Source organism: Marmota flaviventris, chromosome 1, assembly GCF_047511675.1.
Source record: "Marmota flaviventris isolate mMarFla1 chromosome 1, mMarFla1.hap1, whole genome shotgun sequence".
Taxonomy (NCBI): Eukaryota; Metazoa; Chordata; class Mammalia; order Rodentia; family Sciuridae; genus Marmota; species Marmota flaviventris.
In genome coordinates this window covers 23,586,984-23,611,164 of record NC_092498.1, presented here as the reverse complement: position 1 = coordinate 23,611,164, position 24,181 = coordinate 23,586,984, and the positions used below count along the sequence as shown (strand labels likewise).

Genomic DNA, 24,181 nt, shown 5'->3' with positions numbered 1-24,181 from the left:
CTAGGTACCCTTCAACAGATGAACAGATAAAATGTAATATATATACACAATGTAGTACTACTCAGCTTTAAAGAAGAATGAAATTATGGTATTTGCTGGTAAATTGATAGAATTGGAGACTATCATGCTAATGAAATAAGCCAGTCCCCCAAATCAAAGGTCAAATGTTCTCTCTGATATGTGGATGCTAACATTAAATAAATGAGGTGGAGGGAAGAATAGAAGTTCACTGGATTAGACAAAGGGGAATGAAGGAAAGGAAGGGGGATGGGAATAGGAGACAGTAGAAAGAATTGAACATAACTTTGCTATGTTCATATATGACTATATAACCAGTGTAACTCCACATCATGTATAACTATAGGAATGAGAACTTATACTCCATGTATGTATAATATGTCAAAATACACTCAACTTTGATATATACCTAAAAAGAACAACAACAACAACAATTGAAAAAAAAAAAAAAAAGGATGAGATATGGTAGGATGAGGAGCAAAAGCATGGCCAAGTGGGTTGGGACGGGATTAATGAATGAGATACACAACTGGAGAGAAGGAGCTGACTCATGAAACCCAGGCTGCAGACACTGGCCATGGCTGGATGTTGCCTTGTATGGCCTCTCAGCATGGGGCCTCTGGGCTGTATGACAGTGTCCTTGTAAGTCTCTCCTTGCTTGATGGGATAAACTAAGTCTTCTCTGGTTTTAAAGGCTGAAACCAGTCACCTGATTGGATGGCTGCCTTGGGAGGCATGAGATTCCTGGGCCTGCCTTCATCTTTGGCCTATCCACTCAGGTAAGTATCAGAATTGAGCTCTATGATGATGCCCATCTACGTCAAGTATCAGGAACTGGGATGCAGGGAACTGTGGGAATGCGGGGAAGGGTTCAACTAAGATGGATGCAGTAAAGAAAGAGAGTATACCCATAGGAGGTATTTGTAGAGAGGAGGGAATGGGGAGGCTGGGGACATAGGCTCCATGGTAGATCCTTTCAAACTCTGAACAAGTTTGGGTGGTGTTGGGTGCAGAGCAGGCTGAACTGTGTTGTCTGCAGGGCAGGCTGAACAGATGTTGGCTGCAAGATAGCCCACACACTCAAACCCCCCTCTATCTGGTCCTTTATCACCTGTTTGCCTCAAGTCTGAACATTCAACCCTGCTTAAGGCTGAACACTTAACCCCCCCTTGGGCCAACAAGGCAGCTTGCAGACTCAGAGGCCCCATTAGATTTGGGCTATAAAAACTCCCTCCTAGGGCTGGGGATGTGGCTCAAGCGGTAGCGCGCTCGCCTGGCATGCGTGCGGCCTGGGTTCGATCCTCAAGCACCACATACCAACAAAGATGTTGTGTCCACCGAAAACTAAACTAAAATAAATAAATATTAAAAAATTAAAAAAATAAAAATAAAAACTCCCTCCTGCCAGGCCCCCCTCTCTCTTGCCCCCCCCCCCTTGCTCCCTCTCTCTCTTGCTCCCTCTCTCTCTTGCTCTTTCTCTCTTGCTCTCTCTCTCTCTTGCTCTTTATCTTTCTTACGCGTGCTCTCTGTCTCTCTCTTGCTCTTGCTCTCTCCCTGTTCATCTCTTCTCTTTTCTCTCTCTCTCTTTCCTTCTTTCCTTTCTCTTTGTTGCACTGCTGCAATAAAGATCTTTTGGTTGCTCTGAGTGTTGTGGTCACTTTCCTTTCAGGTGGGATAGTTTTGGCAGGAGGAGAGATGAGCTTACAGTAGGTTAAACCTTAATAATAGCAACAATAACAACATTGATACTAGGTAGCACTTAGAGAATGCTAGCCTTATGCCAGACACAGGCAAGCTTTTTAATAAGATTATTTACCCTTCACAAGCCTGCAAGATAGGTATTATCCCAAAGGGATGGGTGATGAAACTGAGGTATGGGAAAATTAATACCATAGCCAGGGTTATACAGCTGGTAAATGTGTGGGGAACTGGATGGACCACAGACATGTTTTCCTCTATTATGCTATATTATTTATGTTCTTAATGAAAAGCAATTAAATTAAAAACTTGAGACACCAAATACCAAACCCAATTCAGATAGACCAGAAAAGGACTGTCAGTGGAAAATACAGCCAAGAGAAACTGAGCAGAGATGGGAGCAGTTTGAAAGTGAGCTAGGGAGTGTTCACCCCATTTGGTAGAGAGGCCTTGTAGCATCCACTTGTCTCACCTGCAGTGGTGAAGCCTGACAGAGAAGGGGGAAATGGAGACTGAGCTGGAAGGGTTGGCATGTGGAGAAATGAACTTTGTATGGAACATTGAGAAACTAGAGGCAGCAGAGGCTAGAGTAGTGAGGTCAACAGCCTTCCTTGAGAGAAGGAGAATGAGGACAGGATCTGGGTTCAGAAAGGGCAGTGAGCCGGCTTCCCTGTGGCACCCCAGGCAGGTGTTTACTGCAGGCTCTGCACCAACCTGCATACAATAAAGAAAAGTAGATAGCAGTTATGGCCCTCCCTCCTCTACACCTTCTGTCATGAAGAACCTATTGCCCAACACATTCTGGAGTGGTATTTTCAAAATGGCAACCCATTACAGTGGTCCCCCTTATCCCTGGTTCTCTGGTCATTGGTCTGAGTTACTCCTGGTCAACCTCAGATACCAAACCCTGTATATATAGTATGATATTTTGAAAGAGACCACACCCACATAACTTTCATTATATTATATTGTTATAATTCTTATATTTTATTGTTGTTAATTTCTTACAGTGCCTAATTTTTGAATTAAATTTTACTATAGGTATAGGAAAATTCATAATATGTGCTTGGTACTATCTGTGATTTAGATCACAAAATCAATTTAGTATGTTATGACTAGCACTTATAAAATTTTTTTCTACTTAGAAAATAATAGCATTGTACAAATAAGGGAATTGTTTTGTTTTGGAATAGGGACTTACACGAGGGGCGCTTTACCACTGAGTCACATCCCAGTCCTTTTTTTCCTTTTTGTTTATTTTGAGACGGGGTCTCACTAAGTTGCTCAGGGCCTCGGTAATTTGCTGAAGCAAGCCTTGAACTTGCGATACCCCTGCCTCAGTCTCCCAAGCCATTGGGATTACAAATATGTGCCAGCATACCCAGCAAGGGAATTGTTTTTGCTTCAGTGTGCCCTGAGTTGCAGTACAAACTGTGTTTCTTACACTGATAAGCTAAAACATAAAAGTCACTGGGGTAGAGTCGTTTTCTTTGGAGATTTTCACCTCTTATCCAGCTACACCATTAAATTAGTGAAAGTAATTGTTTCCACGCATTCCTGATTGTCTAGCATTCAGTAAATCCTTACCCATTCTCCAGGATGGACCAGCTTTCTAGGATAGTGAAAAGCTTGAATTAAATTATATTACTTTAAAAGAACTTTGGGTTTATTATTTTCAAATATAGTAAGTGGAAGCAAGCTAACCAACTGTGGCCTGGTACACAGGGGTCGGTTTTGCCTTGGTGAATAGACAAGAGTAATTTGTAATTGACATTTCAAAGAAGCCTAAGAAACAGGCCAGCCTTTGTTTAAATCATAATTACCCTGTTTGTATGTAAAAGGATACTTCTAAAGCTTTTCAAAACAACTGGTTCTTTTAAGTAGATAATTATTCCCCTTCCAATCTTGTTTATACTATTCAGAACTTCAGTGAACTCTTTTTTTTCCATAGATAGTACAAAGGTTAACTTCAGCCAGCCCTTCCTCAAATTATCACAAATTCCCAATTAGTGAATTCTAAACAGGGTTTCCCTGTAACAATACGCCAAAGACTGGTATGATGTGTTCTTTATTGCATTGAATAGCATCTGACAGGTTTCCAAGTACTGGGCCACCTGGATATTCTCTATCTGTCAGGAACATGTGGTCTCAGAAGTGGATGGGAGGGTAAGGGGGAAACTGGAATCAGGCACCCACATTCAGGGAGGTGAAGGAAGACAAAAGGGGAAAAATACCTTTTTTTTAAAGTATCTATTACATATCAACTGAATATTAAATTATAGTCTTTTTTGTGTAAAGAAGAGCTGCATTTAATATCTAAAATTAACAAAGCTACAGATGAAAATAGAAACCTGAGCTTTTTAAATAATAGACTGGAAGTTATTAGAGAAGCCCAGGGAAGTTGACAAGAGAAAGCTGAATTGCATATAAAACCATGCTTGTCCTTTTTTGAACAACTTATTCCATTTCTTTCCTTCCCTCCTTGCCTCCTCCCTTCCTTCTTTCTTCTCTCTCTTGCTCTTTCCTTCTGTGCTGGGGATCTATCCCAGGGCCATGTGCATGCTAAGTACATGTTCTTCCACTGAGCTACGGCTTCATCTCTGAAAAATTTATTCATAAAAAGAAATGCATGAAATACTTTGTTTAAGCAAAAATTTTGTGAACCTGGCCAATGCCATTTTCCAGTTCTTATCTCTTATCTTCTAAGGTTGGCCTCTTTCACAGGCAGTTCCTTACACTCCTTATTATGGTGGCCTGCTGTCTATAATCATCTTTGTTTATTAGGGTCCTCTGTCACCATAAAGTTTCATGTGTTCAAACTCTTGATCTAGCAGTGAGAACACCAGGCTGGGAGCCAACTCTGCTACTAATTAGCATAAATCAAAAGGGGAAAGCAGGGAGATGAAAACCAGTCTCCAGGGGAAGGGTCTACAGCCAGGGTTAGTAAGACTGACTGGCAGGTCTGAGAGTTGAGCAAGAGACAAACGGCCTTCAAGAAAAGCTACTTAGGGCCAGAGTACTTGTCTCTTTTCTCTGATTGCACCCTTCAGATTCAGATAGAGACTGCATACCCCGCCCCCCCTGACTGCTTTCCTTTCTTTCATTCTAGGAGGCCCTCATTTTGTGCCATTTCCGCCCCTCTTACATGTCTTAGAGTTAGTTTCTTATTGCCCTAAGCCAGTCACGGTAGTACCAATTTCCCTTGTCCATGAGGAGCATGTAATCTCATTCCAGGAAAGAAAGTTTGCTGGTGGGGAAATTCTTTGAAAGGTTTCTTTAGTCTTAAAAAAGACATGCAGAGGGGCTGGAGTTGTACCTCAGTGGTACAGCGCTTGCCTCGTACGTGTGAGGCACTGGGTTGGATTCCCAGCACCACATATAAATAAGCAATAAAATAAAGGTCCATCAACAACTATATATATATATATATATATAACATGCACAGAGAAGAAATAGTCTGTCTCTTTTTGCTAACTAAGTAACTCCAATTCTGCACACAATGGCTGCAACTGTGACAGCTAGCTTGTATCTTTGAGGGCATTGGTCTGAGTGTGACAGAGTGGTGCTATGAAAAAGACTAGGTCCTGAGCTGCTGAATAACAACTTCTGGAATAATTATATTTTTGAACTTCTTGCAGGCAAGGTCAAGTCATTTTTCTATTGTTGAAACATTATCTATTGGTTTCCTTGTTATCTGAAGCTGGAGCAGGGTCTTGTGATCTTGTCCACTATGATTTCTAGAGCAGGGCTCTATAGCACCAAAGTTGTCAAGACATAAACTGGACATACAGTTATCTTTCTGTTTCCACAGAGGATTAGTCCCAGGATGCCTTTGGATACCAAAACCCATAGATGTATGCTCAAGGCCCTTGTATAAAATGGCATAGTCTACACACTCCACCCTTATACTTTAAATCATCTTTAGATTACTTGCAATAATTAGTATAATGTAAAAGCTACTAAATAGTTGTTATGCTGTGTTACTTAAGGAATAATGACAAGAAAAAAAGTCTGAACATGTTCACTGCAGATACAGTCCCCCCCCCCATCCCCCAGTACTTTCTGGGTTGGTTGAATCTGCAGATATGGCACCCACCAACAATTGGCTGACTTGTGCTCCTTTGATGGAGGCCTGGAGCTTTGACTGTGGTGGTGATGATGGTGAGTTATTCACAGCTGAGAAAGGTCTTTATAAATGTTTTGACCTTTTTGTGTCGACTGTTTCATCCCTTTCCTTGTTCAGAGCCTCTTTATCCCCTCATCTTCATGACTTGGGATCCTGCCTACTTCCACCCCACTTTACCTTGACCAGGCATTGACGGCAATAGAACTTTCTCCCAATCTCAGGCCCCTCCTGAGAATTTGAACATTGGACTAGGAAAGAGATTTGTTTCTCTTTGACTGACTGGACCTACAGTAGGTCTGGCAGAGGGGAACATTACCCTCCTCGTAGATTAGGAATCAGAGAAAGCTGGTTGTAAGTAAAAGGAAATCATGAAACAGAAAAGGGCAGAGTTTTGGTGGTTTCCAAATTCCGGTTCCAGCTCCTCCCAAAGCCTATCTGTTACCCACTCATAGATGCCATGACACTTCACTAGCATGTTCTAATAATAAATTCCCCTTTTTACTTATGCTAGCTCAATGGTTCTCTATTACTGGAAACCAAAAGAATTCTTAAAGCAGTGGTGTGCTGGTAACTGTTTAACAATCGGCTCTGATTGTTAACAGCTCTGATTTTGTAGCACTTGCTGATTTGAGTGATATAAATACTTCCACTATTGCTGATCTCAAGCTACCAAAGTGGCATCTCTGAATGTGGAGTTGGAAAGCGATGAGCCACTGGCTCTGGCGAGCTGATCTGAGCTGGCTGCAGCACACCACAGCCTGAAGAATACAACACAAAACACACTTCTCCGCTTATGTGGGAAGTTCAGGGACATACTGATGACTGCTGAGTTAGGAATTCTGGCATACAAATCTTTTAATTAGTTTCAAATGTGCAGTATCTTAGGGCTTGGGGAGTAGAGGATGTAGGATTAAGCTTTTAAATCATATTGAAAAAATGCTTTTTTGGTATAATAATGCTTTTGTGTGTATTGGGAATTGGAGGAGGTTAGAGGTTTGGGTTGAGGAAGGGAAAGAAGCTGAGAATGCCACTGGGGAGGGGCAGAAGGTAACCACAGTGAATCAGGCTCCAGGCCAGGAAAAAAAGAGGGTCACCTTCCAGGTAAGGAGGGGTGTTCTGGGGTATCTGGTACCCAGGTGGCCACACCAAAAGAACTAAATAAAGGTCGTTCCAAAATTACTTTATCTGAAAAGGGATACAGAACAATAGAAAAATAACCAATTGGTTAATATCAGGTTACCTTTTTTAAAATTTTTTTATTTGTTCTACTTAGTTCTACATGACAGCAGAACACATTTCAATTCATTGTATACAAATGGAGAGCAACATTTTAATTCTCTGGTTGTGCATGGTGTAGAAAGCATCATTAGTGCAATCACACATGTAATTAGGGTAATGATGTCCATTTCATTCCACCATCTTTCCTATCTTCATAACTTTTTCTGTGGCTCTCCCAGGAAAGCTGGCTTCCCACAATTCAGACCCCTGCACTAGTACAGATCACATTTCAACGCAGCAGCGGATGGCAATTCCTCCTCTCACATGTTTGATGTTCAAATGACCAGAGTTTTTGGACATTATACACTGACGCTGTGGAACTTTGAGAATTTGAATTTCTGAACTTGAGCTCATGAACAACTATTTCAAATGACTGCATTCTTTAGTTTCAACTGCACGAATATCTATGTGCATTGGGATTTGTACATCTATTTGAGTACTTAGTACTTGACATTTATACATGGAAAAATAAATGTGTTGATGTTAGTGATAAGAAGAATAGACTTATAAACTTGGTTCAGTTGAGACAAAGCTGGAAATCATTAGACATGCTGGAAGGGTGCATTTTAGCAGCAGTCACATATTTGGACTTAAGCCTGTTGACACTATTCATTTGTGGGAGGAAAAAGGACAAAATTCAAGAACATATTCTGAAAACTATATCTGAAAGATGATGTGCACTAATTTCTTATGAGAAAATTAATTCCAGGTGGAATAAAAGTGAGAGATAAAATAGGAAAAACATAAATATACTAGGAGAAAAAAAAAGCCCACTATTAAAATGTTTCTTATCCTAACTCAAAATTAAGGAAGAGTTTTCCAAACACAATACAAATAAAATCCAGACGTCTTAGAGGAAAAGACTGATATTTAGACTGCATAAAAATATTTAAACTTCAGGAAAGAGAGAGAGAGAGAGAGAGAGAGAGAGAGAGAGAGAGAGAGAGAGAAAGAGAACATTTAGTAAACAGGAAAAAGACAAACTGGGAAAATTTTTGGAACACAAAATTAGGGCAAGCCTTAATTTCTCTAACATACATATTTTTAAATATTTATTTTTTTAAATTGTAGTTGGACACAATACCTTTATTTCACTTATTTATTTTTACATTGGTGCTGAGGATCAAACCCAGGGTCTCGCATGTGCGAGGCGAGCGCTCTACCTCTGAGCCCCAACCCCAGCCTGTCTCTAACATATTAATAGTTTTAAAAATAAGATAAAACAAAATAACAGTAGAAAAATGGTAGAATATATAAATAGAAAGTTTAGAAGATAAATTCCAAATGACCAATAAATACATTATAAAGAGCTCAACTTCACCAAAAAAAAAGAAGTCCAGAAAAAAACAATGAAACATTTTTCATATTTTAAATTGGTGTAGGTCCAATTTTATATGACAGCAGCATTAGGAAGATGTGGGAAGCAGGCTCTTTGAAAAGCAATGTTGATGGGAAAGAAAATTGCTATTATTTTTTTGGAAGGCAATCTGGAAAGATTAAAAATGTTCACACTCTGTGACCAGAAATTTCATTAAAAAGAATTTGTCCAACAAAAATATCCTGTCAGATGTACAAAAATATAGATACACACTTAAGGATATTCGCTGCAGTATTTTCTGTGCTTAGATTTCCAGTTTTCCAGAATTTGCTTTTCAAAATGATATTTTTATTGTGCTGTTTTCTGATTAGAAGCACCCATGCATATTCTAAGATATTCAAATAACATTGTTATGTTAAAGTAGAAAGAAAATTCTACCACCCAAGATAATTACTACTAACAATTCCATGTGCATTATTTCCAGACCATTTTTGTGCATAAACACATGTAATAATCAGAACTCTTGCTTTCCAAACCTAGGAACCAAATAAATTCAGATAAATATTTTCAGATATATTTTTCCTCATCCAAACCCTTGTTATTTGCTAGGCACTGAGCATGGGGGGAAAACCAAATACCTTTGCTACCTGAATTCACTACCCAAACTTTAACTCTTGCTGTCTCAACTTGAAAATAAATAGATAATTTTACAAATATGTATTTCTTACAAAAATTCAATTGTAACATGCTATTTTCTTTTTGCTTATAGAGATATTTTAGATATAATTCCCTATTAGTTCACACAGATCTATTTCTTTTTTTTTTTCAGTGACAGTGATTGATCCAGGGCCTCGTACATGTTAGACAAATGTTCTACTACTGAGTTATAACATCCCTGGTCCCTCGTTTCTTATTAATGACTGCATAGTATTGCATCATACAATTTGAGTGTCCTTATCCTTACATTTTGGATCCAAAGTATTTCAGATTTTGGATTTTCTTTTTCAGATTCTGGAATATTTGCATATACATAATAGGATATCTGAAACTAACAGGAAATTTATTTCTTTCATATTCAATTTATGCACATGAACTGAAGATAATTTTATACCATATTTTAAATAATTTTGTGCAATGAAACAGTGTCATAGGGTGGAATTTTCCACTTGAGGCATCATGTTGGTGCTCAAAAAGTTTTGGAATTTAGAATATTTCAGATTTTTGATTTTTGGATAAGGGATGCTCAACCTATATAGCTATATCATAACTTATTAACTAGTTTCTTATAAACAATATTCATTGGTAAGCTAAGTACACAATATTGACACAGAAAGATGTCCAAATAATATTTTAAAGTCAGAAAGTAAGTTGGATAGTATGTATGTCTGCCCAACATTTTATAAAACAAGAAAAAAAAAGAAAAAGAAAAGAAAAAGGTGAACTGGCTAACATATATTAAGAAAAAAAGCGCTAAAGAAAAGCACTCTATCAGCAGAGCTATGTCCCCAGCCCCCTGAATTACTTTTGTAGTATTTTAATCATTAATAAGCAGCATGAATTACTTTTGAAATTTGGATAAAGGTTGAACTTTTTTTAATTTTTTCTTTTTGTAGCTCTTGAGAAGCTATCTCACCCTATTATAGCAGGTAACTATACTGGTCAATTTTTACGCATTAGACTTTTCTACACATTTCCAGGAACTTATTATGTATGATGTTAAAAGACTGTTTATTTAGACATCATTTTTCCACCTCTGAACTAGGGCTGCCCAACAGAAATTTATTGCAAGACACACATGTAATTTAAAAATTTCTAGTAACTATATTAGAGAAGGTAAAAGTAATAATTAAGGTAAACGGTATTATTAATAATATATTTTGTTAACCCATTATGTCCCCTAAATTGTCATTTGTCCACGAAGTGGACACAAAAATTATTGAGTTATTTCACATCCTAATTTTCATACTAAGTACTTAAAATCCGGTGTGTATTTTACATGTACAACATACTTCAATTTGAATGTTAAATTTTTAACAGTTAAAATGTTGCCCTCCCAAAACAATAAAGTGTGTCTAAAGGAAAGATATTTTACACTGTTTAAATTTTGAAACTTAAGTTAAAATTAGCTGCAATCAGATTTTTAAAAATTAGTTGTCTAAGGGACTGGGGTTGTGGTTCAGAGGTAGAGCTCTTACTTAGCACGTGTGAGGTGCTGGGTTGGATCCTCAGCACCACATGAAAATAAATAAATAAATAAAATGAAAGTATTGTGTACAACTACAACTAAAAATAAAAAGTAAATTAATTGCCTAATCAGACTAGTCACAATTCAGGAGCTCAATAGCCACACATGGTGTAGTTGATGTCTAAAGCACTCACAGTGCAAATGTAGAACATGTGCATTGAACAGTGCTGTTCTGGATGTTAAGCTGTAGGCAGAAAAAAAAAAATCTGTGTTTGTCCTCTTTGGAGCTCTGGGACTCTTTCTGCCATACAGTAGGAATTCCACAAACGAGGAATCCATTCATGGATCCTGGAAAGGAGTCATCAAGAATGATAAACTGATGAAGAGAAGGGTGAAAAGACAGATCTTCACATGGGGGTAGCGGGTGGCCTTGTTTACTCCTCCTAGCGTAGAACAAATGGCTATTTGTATATAAAATGATCTGTGGAGGGAATCCATTTGTTCTTCCCAACTGACTTATTATAAAAAAGAATTTGTGAAATGGACTTCTTTCCCCATTTTATCTTTAATAATGTGGCAATGATTCAGAATATGAAAAAGTGTTCCCTTTAAAGAGGATGCCACCATGATAGCCTCATACAAGCATAATCAAAGACAATGAGAAGACTGGATTCCAAAGGGCATGGATGGTAAGAAGGCTTCATGGCTCACAGATTGACGCGTTTGGTTCTGGATTCTATGAAATGGAGCAGGAGACAGAAGAGACATGAAATTTAAGGGACCCTGAGAGAATCTTGAAATGTTTCTTGATGGTGATTCGGTGAGTACTTGTTGTCTGGGAACAACAGAGCAGGATGGCCTGAGCTGGTCTGTGGCCCCAGAGAGTCAAATTTCTTCAGTGTATCTACCTGATTTTCTTGCTCATTGAAGTAATATTGGGGAAACATGACCACGCTTAAACCTGAGGTTCCATCTTCAACTCATTTGTCAATTTCCTTCTTGTAATGGACTTTTCAGTTTAAGCAATGATAAAGGTTGTCTTTAGAAGAAGGCAGGAGCCCAGTGTAAACTGGGACCTGATGGATTGACAGTGGTTGTCTGCTGGTGGCAGAAGGGGGCAGCAGAGAGCTTCCAGGGTAGTAAACTCTGGGAACCCCAAAGAATGGGTGGGTAGGAAAAAAGTCTTTGGGGGAACTCAAATTAGGAACTTGGGGGTCAAAAGGAAAGCCAGCTTAGAAAACACAATGTTAAGAGAGAAGCCTAATCAGCAATAAGATCAAGGTCTAGGAAAAGATGCTAGAATCTGTGGTTTCCCCATATCAAATCAGTAGGGAATTTGGTCTTTTTTTCTTTTTCTTTCTACTTAAATTATAAGAAAAATGAAGAAAATTAAAATTATTTTCACTACATAAAAGTTTTGGTAATTTGTATAGCTGAATAACTGTTAACTTTTTAGTGTATTTCTTTCTAATATAATCATCATTTTGAATACCTGTTTTGTAATGTAAGATTCTTTTAAAAAAATCTTAATATTCTGTGAACTTTTTTGTGTGTCTTTATATTTTTATATACATCTTTCTTTCTTTTGGTGCTGGGGATTGAATCCAAGTCCTCGTACATGCTAAGCATGTGTTCTATTCTTGAGCTATACCACCAACCCTGCAACATCTTTTTCTTTAAAAAAAAAAAAAAAAAAAAAAAAAAATATATATATATATATATATATATATATATATTTTAAATTAATTAATCAATTTATTTATTTTTATGTGGTTCTGAGGATCAAACCCAGGGCCTTGCATGTGTTAGGTGAGTACTCTAATGCTGAGCCACAACCCAGGCCCTGCGACACCATTTTTAATGGTCATTTCATTTTCGGTTGGTATGGGTTTGCTCTATTTGATTTGTGCCAATTAGAAGACAATGGGGGTTTTCTAATTTTTCATCATTTAAATAATAAAATTCTAGATAAATCTTTATGTGTATCCATGATGATTTCCTTAGAATAAATTCCTAAAAAGTAGAATGGTGTCTGTAAGTTTTTGGATTTGAATAGCCAAATCTCATTCTTGGAAGGGCTGTAACAATGTATGATCTTCCCTCAGAGCTCATTTTCTTAACTTTCCCTGGGAGATTTTTTATCCTTACTTTAAGTTTTTTTTTGGTATGGGGTATTGAACTCAGGGTTTTTGCACATGCTAGGTAAACACTCTACCACCAAGTTACATCCCATATTTTTTTAAGAAACCAACTTACCACAGCAAAAAATTAAAAAAAAAGAAAAGAAAAGAAAAAGAAACAAAACCAGCAAACCCCAATAACTTTGTTGATCTGATTGGTTAAAAAAAAAAGCATCTCATTTTCAAAAATAGGATTTGTTTGATTATTGTGGATGTTGACTTTTTTTCTTTCTTTTTTGTATGTGGTGCTGGGATGGAACCTGGCCAGGGCCTTATGCACTCCAGACAAGCATTCTACCAATGAGAGACTCCATAGTCTTGAATTTACTTTTTTTTTTTTTTTTTTTAAAGTTTGTTTCATATCTGTGTGGGTATGTGGGTGGGTCCTGCCTATTTCTGCCATTATCCATTTTCTGCAAGGTATTTTCCTATAGAGTTAGTGAGTGCTCTTTACATGGGGATATTAACTCTTTATCCATGCTGCAATTATTTCCTCTGTACATTGTTTGCCTTTTCAATGATTTTTGCAGGTGGTTTTCCAGAAAGTTTCATCTTCTTAAATAAACTTTCTATTTGGGGATCATACTTGGAATAATTTTAGATTTACAGTAAAGTTGCCAAGATAGTAGAGTCCTGTTGTATACCCATGCACCTCACCTAGATTCTCCTGACATTAACAGCTTATGTAACCATGTTACATTTGTCAAAATTAAGAAATCCCGTAAGGGTTTAAAGGTTCCTTGTTTTAAAGGTACTACATAAAGTCAAGCAACTCTGATCCAATCTTCATCTTCCTGTGATGGAAAATTTTGCTTTGGGTTTGGTTGATTAAAATTTGGAGCACACTTCCTCCATCTCAGAAACCACGATTTTGTGTATTTCCCAGTCAAAGCACCAAAGTCTATTTAATTCATAATGTTCTAAAAAGGTCTCATGAATACTTTATTAATTGTGCTGTATAATTCATTCTACTATGAATAACCATGTTTATGTAGGCAAAGACATCCATAGTTTTGGTTTTGAAGAGCTTTGGTGTCTGGAGACTGTGCTGAAGGATTTAAATTTTGTAGTTGTGTTCCCTTCAGTCTCATACTGTATCCTTCTGGCCCTGCAGTTAGGCTCTCACCTTCTGGGGTTAAAGGGCAAAAACGAAGAAGTGTGCCTAACATCATCCTCATAGGGAGTAACATGCCATTAGAGCACTTTTCCAAAGAGAGCTATCATCTTTCTCTTTCTAAATTACAGTTTCCCTAGAGATGGGTTGATAAAGAAGCATTTGGTCTAAAATGGTCTTTTCCTAGAGCCGAGTAGAATTACCTGGACTAATTGGGCACTGTAGAGTGTCAGCCGTCAGAGCCAGGAACTGGGGCCTGAGAATGGAGCTCCTGGTGCCTGCTCTACCTCAGACCAGCCCTGGGGCTTTGTGAAAGCCTTTTGCCCTCTTGGGGCCTCATTTCCTCATCTGCAAAGCAAGGGGCCTTCAGTGATCACTTTCCGGCTGGAGATTGTCTCAGTGATTTTCAAAAACAGATTTTATTGGAAATGATGGATATGTGATATGTGATATTGATTGGGGTGATGGCTTCATCATGGGTGTATTACCTATGTCAAAACCTATCAAATTGCATATTTAAAATACATGCAGTTTGTTATATACCACGTATGGTTCAATACAGTTGTTTGAAAAACAGATTTTACCCCATGTCTAGAATGATGAGGAGGTAAAGAGGACAATGCCGTATTGTGATACGGATCCATTTATGTTGTCAGAAACAACAGTGCTTTCTGGTGAGTTCCCTATAACCTCCTCCTAGGCTATGCTTGTTCCGCTGCCAACTTCTTCTATTTATTTTTTAATTACTGTTTTCATCTATTCTAGGGAATATTCATTTTCCTCACTCATGCATTACCCCCAGTGCTCTCTCCCCTTTGGACTCAGGAGTGAAGTGGGAGGAGTAAGGCTTATAGGACTAGGCCTGTCCCCACTATCTCTTCCAGAAAGAAAAGAGAGCTATCATGTCTCTATACTTTTGAATTCATGTAGCAGGTTGAATTCATTGGGTTGTACGTGTCAGCAACACCAGTAGGAAAAATAATCAAAACAAATTCTTATAGTGGAAACTCACACTGTGTAATAGGAAGATATTGGGGGGGGGAAACAACTGAAGAGGGGGCTATCAGCCCCTCCTTTAGCACTCTCTGGAAAATATCCTTTCCCTGACTTCTCCTATACTTAGCCAGGTACCAGTTACTCACCACGGGCTCAAAATTGTTTACTAAAAATCCTCTCTGAGCCCATCTTATCCAGCCCCATTGCCACCACTCATTCCAGACACATCATCTTAAATCTGGATTTCTCTAGAAGACTCCTTCTTGGCTCCCTGCTTAGAGAATCTCTGTACTGCCACTCAGACTGCAAGAGTCAACATTTTCAGTGCTACTCCCATCAATCACTTACCTCTCAGAGCCCTTCCAAGGCTCTCCATTTCTTCATTTCATCAGGTGCAAGCTGCCCTGCTTGGATTGTGAGACCCTCCACCACTTGGCTCCACCCTCTTGTGTTTTACCCTCTCCAACATCCCCAGGTCCATCCAGTCCATCAAGTTTCTTCTTTAACCCAGTGAAGTGCTTGTGTTTTCCCAGTTCTCCTTCTAATTTGCTTTTCTTTATCCCCAGACACCCAGCCCTTCTCACACTTACCTTGGAAAATCCTATCTGCCCTAAGACCCAGCTTGTTACCCAGGAAGATTTGGCTCGTTTTCCAAGTATTTTCATGTGAATTTATTGAGTTACTATTTATTTGATAGTTGCTGGGGACATGAGAATGAATATGGCCTTTGCCTCTTGGCTTTTGTCTTCTCTTTGATTCTTTTTTTTTTTTATATGTTTTGGTTGTCAATGGACCTTTATTTTATTTATTTAAATGCGGTGCTGAGATGGAACACAGTGCCTCACACATGGTAGACAAGCGCTCTACCACTGAGTCACCACCCCAGCTCCTTCTATTTGATTTTTAAGAGAAAGAAAACCCAAGTTAATTCAGTGATTTCTTCAATCAGAAACATGATATACAGTCCTTTCTCTTTTAGTAGGTACTTTGAGAATTCAAACACAGAGATTGAAAGTTTGTGCAGATGAAGAACTTGACACACACAGGACAGACGAAAATTTCTTTGCAGCTGTTTGTTTTTGCAAAACTGAATAGAATGCGTGTCAACAACTCAAATGCAAGAAATTGTGGTTTCTAAAAGAAAATAGATGTATTTTCTTCTTATGCAATGAGAAACAAAGTTGGATTATTGGAGATCTATATTTATGGACAAGAAAGGAAAGATCAGTTTTGTTTAAAATAAACTTTTATTTAAAAAACAATGTATGTTATACAGTCTGATCTTTAACAAAAAAAAAAAAACCTCTAAAACATCTAAATAAATTTGGAAAGATAGACACCAAATGGTTTTCTTTGGGTGGAAGAATTATGGGTGATTAAACAAAATGTTTCCTCTTAATCAAAACTTTCTATAACAGGCAACCTTATTGTCATAATCAGAAAGACATTTTCATTTTGGGAAAAAGCACAGAAATAGGGATATCAATTTGGTGCAAATGCAGATGGATCACTTTAGAGACAGGGCAAAATTGAATATTAAAAGGCATTCTGTTTTGCTTTAATATAGAGTGAGGACTGGAATGGGCCACATCTACAGGGACCTTCAGCAGATGTGGACGGAGTGATTGCAGTGTTTCAGGGTAAATGTTGTAAAAATAAACAAATGAGCAAACTAATGGAATGTGATAGACAGGATGCCTGAGTAATTACTATAAATGCTCTGCCCCTTTTTTTTTTTTCTTTTGTCAGAGACCCAGAAAGGACTTTAACCTCTAGGTCTATTAATCTGGCTTCTATCACTGGGCAGAGCAAATGGCACTTTATGTTCTAAATCATAAATGTATGATTTGCCCTTGATATGCTCTGGCCAATTTTGTTTTCTTTCCATCGAAGTTTGTTATCTCATGCCAGGAATGGAAAAATGTACAGATTGGTGATATCACACTGGTGGGTGTCTGCAACCTTGGAGATTTCACATGCAGGTGGGAATTTTACCATGTGGGAATTCACTTGGGTTCTCAGCGGGCCAACAGATCAGCCTCAGCTGTGCTCCCTATAAATAAAGTTCAGGAAGGACTCTGAATTCTGGAATCTGGGAAAAGGCTTGACCATGAGGTTGATCCTGTTATTTGGTGCCCTTTTTGGGCACATCTACAGTCGAGAAACATTTGTGGGGTAAGTTTTGTTTTCTGGTGCTTATTTGAATTATATTACCTGATTTATGGAGTCTCTCATTGGATGATTACAGAATAATGGGTGTGTGTATGCAGTGTTTCCAGAGTTCTCTTAGATCAGGGTGGGAGGATAAGTGGGAAATATAGGAGAGGGTGATCAAAAATAGATGAAAGACATGAAAAGAAAATAAAAGTGAAAACTATCCAAGTCAAACGAAAATTATAGAGATGGATCTCCAATAAATGAAATTTCATTTGGGAATAAAGAATAGCATTGCAATCCCAGAACGTGCATGCACAGCCCAGGGTGGTGGTGTGTCTGGAGAACAAAGGAAAGGTCTAGGGATTTATCACGATGGAGAAACCTATGCAAGTGATTTTGAATGAAAGTTCATTGGTACTCTTGGTGCTTGTGTGAACAGGCAAGTTCTGATTGGCAAGTTGGGGGAGTTAATATGTAAAGTTAGTCTTCTGGTCATAGTTGGCAGTTCTTTCATAACTGGCTAAGTAAAAGTAGGACAGGCAGTTTCATTGGATTGGTTCTGTGAGAGATATTCAGAGCACATGTCTGAGGCCTGTTTCCCTTTCTTTCCAGTGCCCCCAACTCTGTTTTATGAGGTCATTTTATATGACAGGGATGATGCCATTTTGCATAATAATATTTCACAAAACAGAACACAAATAACCCTATTTCTCTCTGTCCTTTCTCCTTTTCCCTGCCAATGATCAGAAGGTGGAGATGATGGACAGCAGGAGAGATCAGACCATGTGGCCCATTTGTCTCAGGGTCACAATAAGTGTCAAGACTACTCTCCTCCTTCCTTCCACTTCTCTGAGCTTCATTCTCTATGTCAGCTCTGGTCTTCCCTGATCTTCAGATTTAGAATCTGGGTGGTGGAACCTCAGGAAGTGGGAAGGCCAGGCCTGATGATTTCAGACAGACTTCTCTCTTAGCTGTAGGACTCATCCTTGCTCTGAAGTGCTTTGGTTCCACAATTCAATGAAGGACTTTGGGCAGAATTTTTTTTTTTAATATCTTTATTTTGTTTTTATGTGGTGCTGAGAATTGAACCCAGTGCTTCATGCATGCTAGGCTAGCGCGCTACCACTTGAGCCACATCCCCAGCCCGTGGGCAGAATTTTTGGAGAGTGTTTCAGGGAACTAATGAAGCAGTCAAATAAATTTGATCCAAGAAAGTAGATGGTCAAATACATTTGGGAATCAGAGGGTTAAACAAAGTATAAAATTCCTAGGAACTGTGACTAAATTAGTGTGTATTATAAATCTTTAAGAGGGAATCAAGGTTGCAGCATGGACCCCAATGTTTAAAAAAATCATCAATCTCCTCCCCACCCTTTTTTTTTTTCCCTGAGCAACTCAAAGGACTACTGTTCCTTAGAACACACACCAGGAAATGTTAGCCAAATGTATTACTTTTCCAAGCTCCTTCTCATATGAATGGAGGACTCCTGGGAGTCCATGCATTAACCCAAAGTAATGAGACTCAAATGGGAGAATTTTCAGACCATTTGTGGCAGATGGATACTTGGAGGCAGAAAAGCCTTAAAGAGCAAGCATTCTGTTGCTCATGTATTCCACTGACGTTCATTGGAAATCGTGTGGGGTTTGGTTTCAGAACTGGATTCTGGTCCCTTTCTGTGGCTCATTGTACCTGTCTGAATCTTCCCCACAGGATAGAAAGTCAGCCAGCTTGAAGAAAGAGTTAAAGGAGGAAAAGACTTTGTCCCCAGAGAAAACCTATAAGAATCAGCTCCTTTACCCAAACTCTTCTCTAAGAAGATGCTTTCTTGTTTTGGGGTTTCTCTTTTCTGCCACAATGTCCCTGATATCCTTTATTTGCCATTATAAGTGCTAGGTAAGTGGGTAAACAGAGACACTTTGATTTGTCTGGGTTCCAGTTTTCCCTAGCAATTTCCGGGTTTGGACCACAAAAATCTGGTTTGGAGATGGAACCCTGATACTTTTATCATTGCAAAAACTAAAACAAACAAACAAACAAACAAAACCACCCCAAACCCAGAAAACGTTAGTTTTACACAGATGTGAATTTGATTCCTCTTCCAAGCACTAAATTAATAATCCCAGGTTTTGTTTTGTTTTTAAACTTTTTTTTTCTAAGAAAACAGGAACACACAAAGATTAAAAGCCGATGCTTTATGGGCAGTAGGTGTTATTTGACAAATACTCATTAGCTAAAGGAAAGATAACGTTAATAACAAGCTTTGTGGTAGGAGCAGGTACCCCTTTTAATTATTATTTAGATAACGGTTCCTTGGAGGAAATAAAGTCATTCTATCACCTCCTTATTCTGGGGATGTGAGTCACTATCCTATTTATTAGTTTCTGGGTTGGTAGAGTGATTATCGACTGTTGCATTCATCTCTTACGTGGAGAGGCTGACAGGAGCTAAAAGCAACAGGAAGCAGTGTCCAGGTTTTGCTTTCAAGTTTATGTCTATGTTAATACTCTTTAGAGACCAAGTTCTGGAGATTATCCCACGCAATGAAGAACAAATTAAAAATCTGGTGCAACTGGAGGCTGAAGAACATCTCCAGGTATTTGTTCCAGTGAGGGCTTTTGTTTATCAAAATGAATACTCTACAGTCAGATACAATGATTGACACCTATTTTGGACTGTATTTTGACTCCTCTGACAGAATGTGGGATGCTAACTCATGGAGCTGGGATTCCAAAAACCTGGGCACTAGTACCAACTACATGGCACTAGATAAGTCACCTACCTTTCCTGTGACTCATTTTGCCATTAAGAAAAATGGGGATAAACATACCATTCTTCTATCCCACAGGTATATTATAAGAATGAAAAAATAAAATAAAATGTGATAGTAAAAACTTTGGAAAAGATATTAAACACTTTTAATGCATTAGTTCCCTTCTAAAATGATTTATAGTATCATGAAATGAATTGGATCACTTGAATGCCAGGTTGTTAAAAAAAAAAAAAAACAACTGCCATAGTTTTAAATAATCTTTTCCTTTGCCAGTTTTATTATCTAGCCATGCAGGGGAGGTGGGCAATATAACACATTTGCTGATGCTTGGATATCTAAAAACTCTTGTTGCCTTCACTCAGTGATTTCACAATGATTTGGATTTTGTGGGCTCAAGATAAACTAGGCAAACACATTGAAATCTATCAATGCGAAACTATCCATTTCCCCCTAGAATAACCTACTCATTTATTTGGCTTGTCCTTTTATCCCTTCTAGCTTGATTTTTGGAAATCACCCACCACCCCAGGAGAGACAGCTCATGTTCGGGTTCCCTTTGTCAGTGTACCTGCAGTCAAAGTTTTCTTGGAATCCCAGGGAATTACTTATTCCATCATGATCGAAGATGTTCAGGTAATTATGCTATAGACCAGATTTCTAGAGGCTTCCTGGTCCACATGAACGGAGGGCTCCCCTTCTTTTATCCTGGAGCCCTCTTGGCCAGGGAAGGCACCTGTGGGTATCATTAGGATTTTCCAGCCATATGTGCTACCCCTGCAGGTTGGGTAGGGAGGCACTGTTTCTTTCCTTTTTGCGTCTGTCACAAGTTTTGGAATATGGCAACAAAGAATTGAAGGGAAAGAGCCAAGGAGAGACTAAGCATAAATATGAAGGTGTTAATAAAATAGGGAAAATCAAGTTGCTATTCAATTAGCTTGTCATTAGAGGTTGACTCAGAAAGGTAGGATGAGCCTTAAGACTATAACTGTATGTCCTCCCCATACCCTCATCCTTTACCGGCAGGGTCAGGCTGGCCACTGCCTCATTAATGTCCCATCCCCTTTCAGAGTGCTGCCAGAATAGGGGAAAGGCATGAACCAGAGACGTCATGTTGTGTAGAGCACAGGAAGAGGAAAGCTTGGCACTGGGAACTGAGTGTCATCATTTCCTTTACAATTATAAACTGAAATGCATTGCTACTAACTAAATCATAGGTAGAACTGGTTTGTCTTAGGTTCTGTTGGACCAAGAGAATGAAGAAATGCTGCTTAATCGGAGAAGAGAACGAAATGGTAACTTCAACTTTGGGGCCTACCACACCTTGGAAGAGGTAGGTGTTTCAAAATGTTTTCATCCAAGTAATGGGCCACTCTCTTCTCTGATGATAAGGCCACTAATTCCCTGTAGTGATAAAATGATCTAGAAATTATTCTATTATTTTCCATCTTCTCCAAGTTTCCTTGGGATTGTATCAGTGTCAGTAGTTTAATGCAGGATCTGAATTCCACCTGCCCATACCAACAACCATATACTTATTTTGGAAGTGTTCAGAGTGTTTTAAGTGAGCTCATGAATAGCTCTTTCATGATCTTCCCCTCAACAGACTTTTGCAGATTTCTGAGCCTCTGGAGAGTTGTGCTTTACGGCTGCCATCATTGATATAATCAGGGGCCACCTTGACACTTTTGAATTCCAGACAAAGGTGGGGGGGGGCCTCTCACCGTGCTCAGGGTTCCAAGGCTACATAGTAGTGACTTCTATGTAGTCTCTGAGGTCTTTCTTGAGTTATGTTAGTCCGTTTCTCCATTTGGGTCACATGGTCACATGCTGGGTACCTGGGCAAGCTGCACTTATCTCTGTGACACGGAGTTCTTCTTGGGGCCCACAGGGATTTATCTGCACTGACTTACTTGGGAGTAGATGGGGGTAGAGAAGATTGCAGTTGCAGGGTTAAAGGGTGAGGTGGAGAGTAGAAAAGATCCCGTGGAGGAAGTCTCAATCTCTAAATTAATTTTAAAATGCAAACAACTCTGGGGGAAAAAATCCCCTAATTTATTTCATGGTAAAACTGCTCTGACCTAAACTTACTTGAGGGTGAAATGTGACCTGAACTCACTTGCTTTGTTTCAGTGACAGAATTATTAATGCACTTTAATATGGAGCGACCTCACAAGTGTAATACAATATATGCTTGTTATTACCTTTCTAATGTTCTCCCCCTGCCCCAAGAAAAAATATAGATAGGTATAGATAAATAGCTGTATCTTAGTTTGATGCGAAGAAGAAAAGGAGTGGAAGTAACAAGATGCCTCTCTCCCCCTTTCCGGCGCTGCAAACAACAGCTGGAAGGACTGTTTTCATCCTAGTAACTTCTGGATGCGCAGTCTCAGTCCCAGCAATGAACGCAGGCCGGCTGCTGGAGAATGCACAGAATTTTAATGAGCCTGGAAAACAGGGGCTGGAGTGGTTGGTGTGTTGAGTCTGTCTGCAGTCCACGCGTCCCATTGTCCAAAGGCCTGCACTAGCCCCGCTGCCTTTTGTAGCACCAGCCTCCACATTCATCCTTATGGATGCCACTATCATTTGTGTTCTTCTGCTAGTAAGGAGGAGAAGCCTCCTGGCTGGAAAAGTTCCACCTGAGAGCTGAGTGGAGGAAAGCCACAGGCAACCCAGACAAGTGCCATTTTGTTTTGCACAAAACTGGAAAGAGCCGGTTCTGCTGCAGCAAAATGGCTTCTCTTTTTCTAGAATGACTCATCATCCCTGAGCTAGGATTCAAACGCCCCCGACCCCCCAGTGCAGTCGGTTGTGCTACCCTCTCCACTGTGCCCCGAGGGGATGGGCAGAGAGGGGCGAGAAAAGCCACTAATAGATGCATCCAAGTATTCATTTACAAGTGTTTTATTTAATCATTTGAAACATTTCAGATATCCCAAGAAATGGATAACCTCGTGGCTGAGCACCCTGGTCTAGTGAGCAAAGTGAATATTGGCTCTTCTTTTGAAAACCGGCCCATGAACGTGCTCAAGGTACGGGGGCAGCGGCGATTTTTGCTCCAGATGCTTCTAGAATCCCGCCCCTCCCACATCAGCCTGCAGAGCAGGTCTCTCTCTCTTTTTTCTCCTAACCGGTCCTTGCTGGTTTTGAGCATCCACCCCCCACCCTCCTCAGCCCCCCTTTCTTTCTTTTTTTCCTGCGCAAACTGACGCAGGTCTGCAGGAGAGAATTAATGCTCGTGTCGGGTTAGATGCGCTCGCGGGGAAGCGGGCGGCGCGCGCCAATAGGAGCCGAGGAGGGGGAGGTGGCGGCGCGGGGGACAGAGAGGGGGCTGGGGAGCATTCTGTAATTAATCAAGGTGGGAGTTCTTTGCCCTTTTCTCTTTTCCTTTTCTTATTTAAGCCATTTTTTTTTTCTTTTTTAAACACCGAGTAATTGCCTGAACCGCATAAAAACAAAAACACACACACAAAAAACAAAACGTCAGTTCCGCAGTATGCAAAAAGATGACATAATTAAATCTCAAAGGCGAAAGCCCTGAAAGAGATTTTTTTTTTTTTTTTTTTTGATGATAGCTGAAAAATGTTCAGGTTTTACTGCAACTTGTTACTCCTGAAAGTCTTCGTAATGATGGTTTGAAGCTTTTGCACCTTGCCCTGAAAAAGAGTGAAAATTATTTCCCCAGACTTCCTAGAAAGAGTTGGTTGGGTGGAAGGGGCTAAATGTCACAACTCCCTGCTAAATTTGGAAACGTTATGGCTGGGAACCAACTGACTAACTGGGACAGATGGATTTCCCCAGAGCGGTTTTCCCAAAGCAGGCCTGGGAGGAGCGGTTTGCCTACTTAAAACGCGGGGTACTGCTGCTAAAGTTTACTACCCTCCCTTCTTTTTCGTTTTTCTACCTGTGCCTCCAACTGGGTCAGGAAACCCCAGATTTCTCATCCGCCTTGGATATTCTTGGTCTTCCCTTTTCCAGGTGGTCCTGTTCAGCCTTTTTCAAAGTTCCCTGCTTTTTACACTTGAGCTCTTTGAAGGAAAAGTCACAGAACACTTTCAGCTAAAACTCTCAAAACCTGTGAAATGTAATTTTTGTAGTAAGGATTTGCATTTTTCATTTACCTTATCTGCTATGTTTAGGATGCTGCACAGAGATAGAAGTTGATGGTGCAAAAATAATCTTTTCCTTCCCATTTACTGATCCAATTGGCAAAGCCACTGTTCCAAATAAAACTAAGTCACTTAGATCATAAAATTTAAACTCTGGAAAGCACCTACAGAACCTGCCTGTCCTGATTTTATGAAGGACTCAAAAGGTTATCATGAGCATTTTCATAATACAAT

The 24,181-nt window shown here is 39.3% G+C and overlaps 1 protein-coding gene across 1 annotated transcript in view; it reads left to right on the top strand.

Annotated features, from left to right (window-relative positions):
* Positions 1-589: 589 nt before the first annotated feature.
* Positions 590-24,181, top strand: part of Cpa2 (carboxypeptidase A2) — a 35,966-nt gene continuing 12,374 nt past the window's right edge. The window contains exons 1-5 of the mRNA XM_027950141.3: positions 590-797; positions 19,583-19,664; positions 20,340-20,474; positions 21,076-21,171; positions 22,769-22,870. Of these exons, the coding sequence (XP_027805942.2) occupies positions 736-797; positions 19,583-19,664; positions 20,340-20,474; positions 21,076-21,171; positions 22,769-22,870 (477 nt within the window). The 5' untranslated portion in view covers positions 590-735. The remainder of the gene's footprint in view (positions 798-19,582; positions 19,665-20,339; positions 20,475-21,075; positions 21,172-22,768; positions 22,871-24,181) is intronic.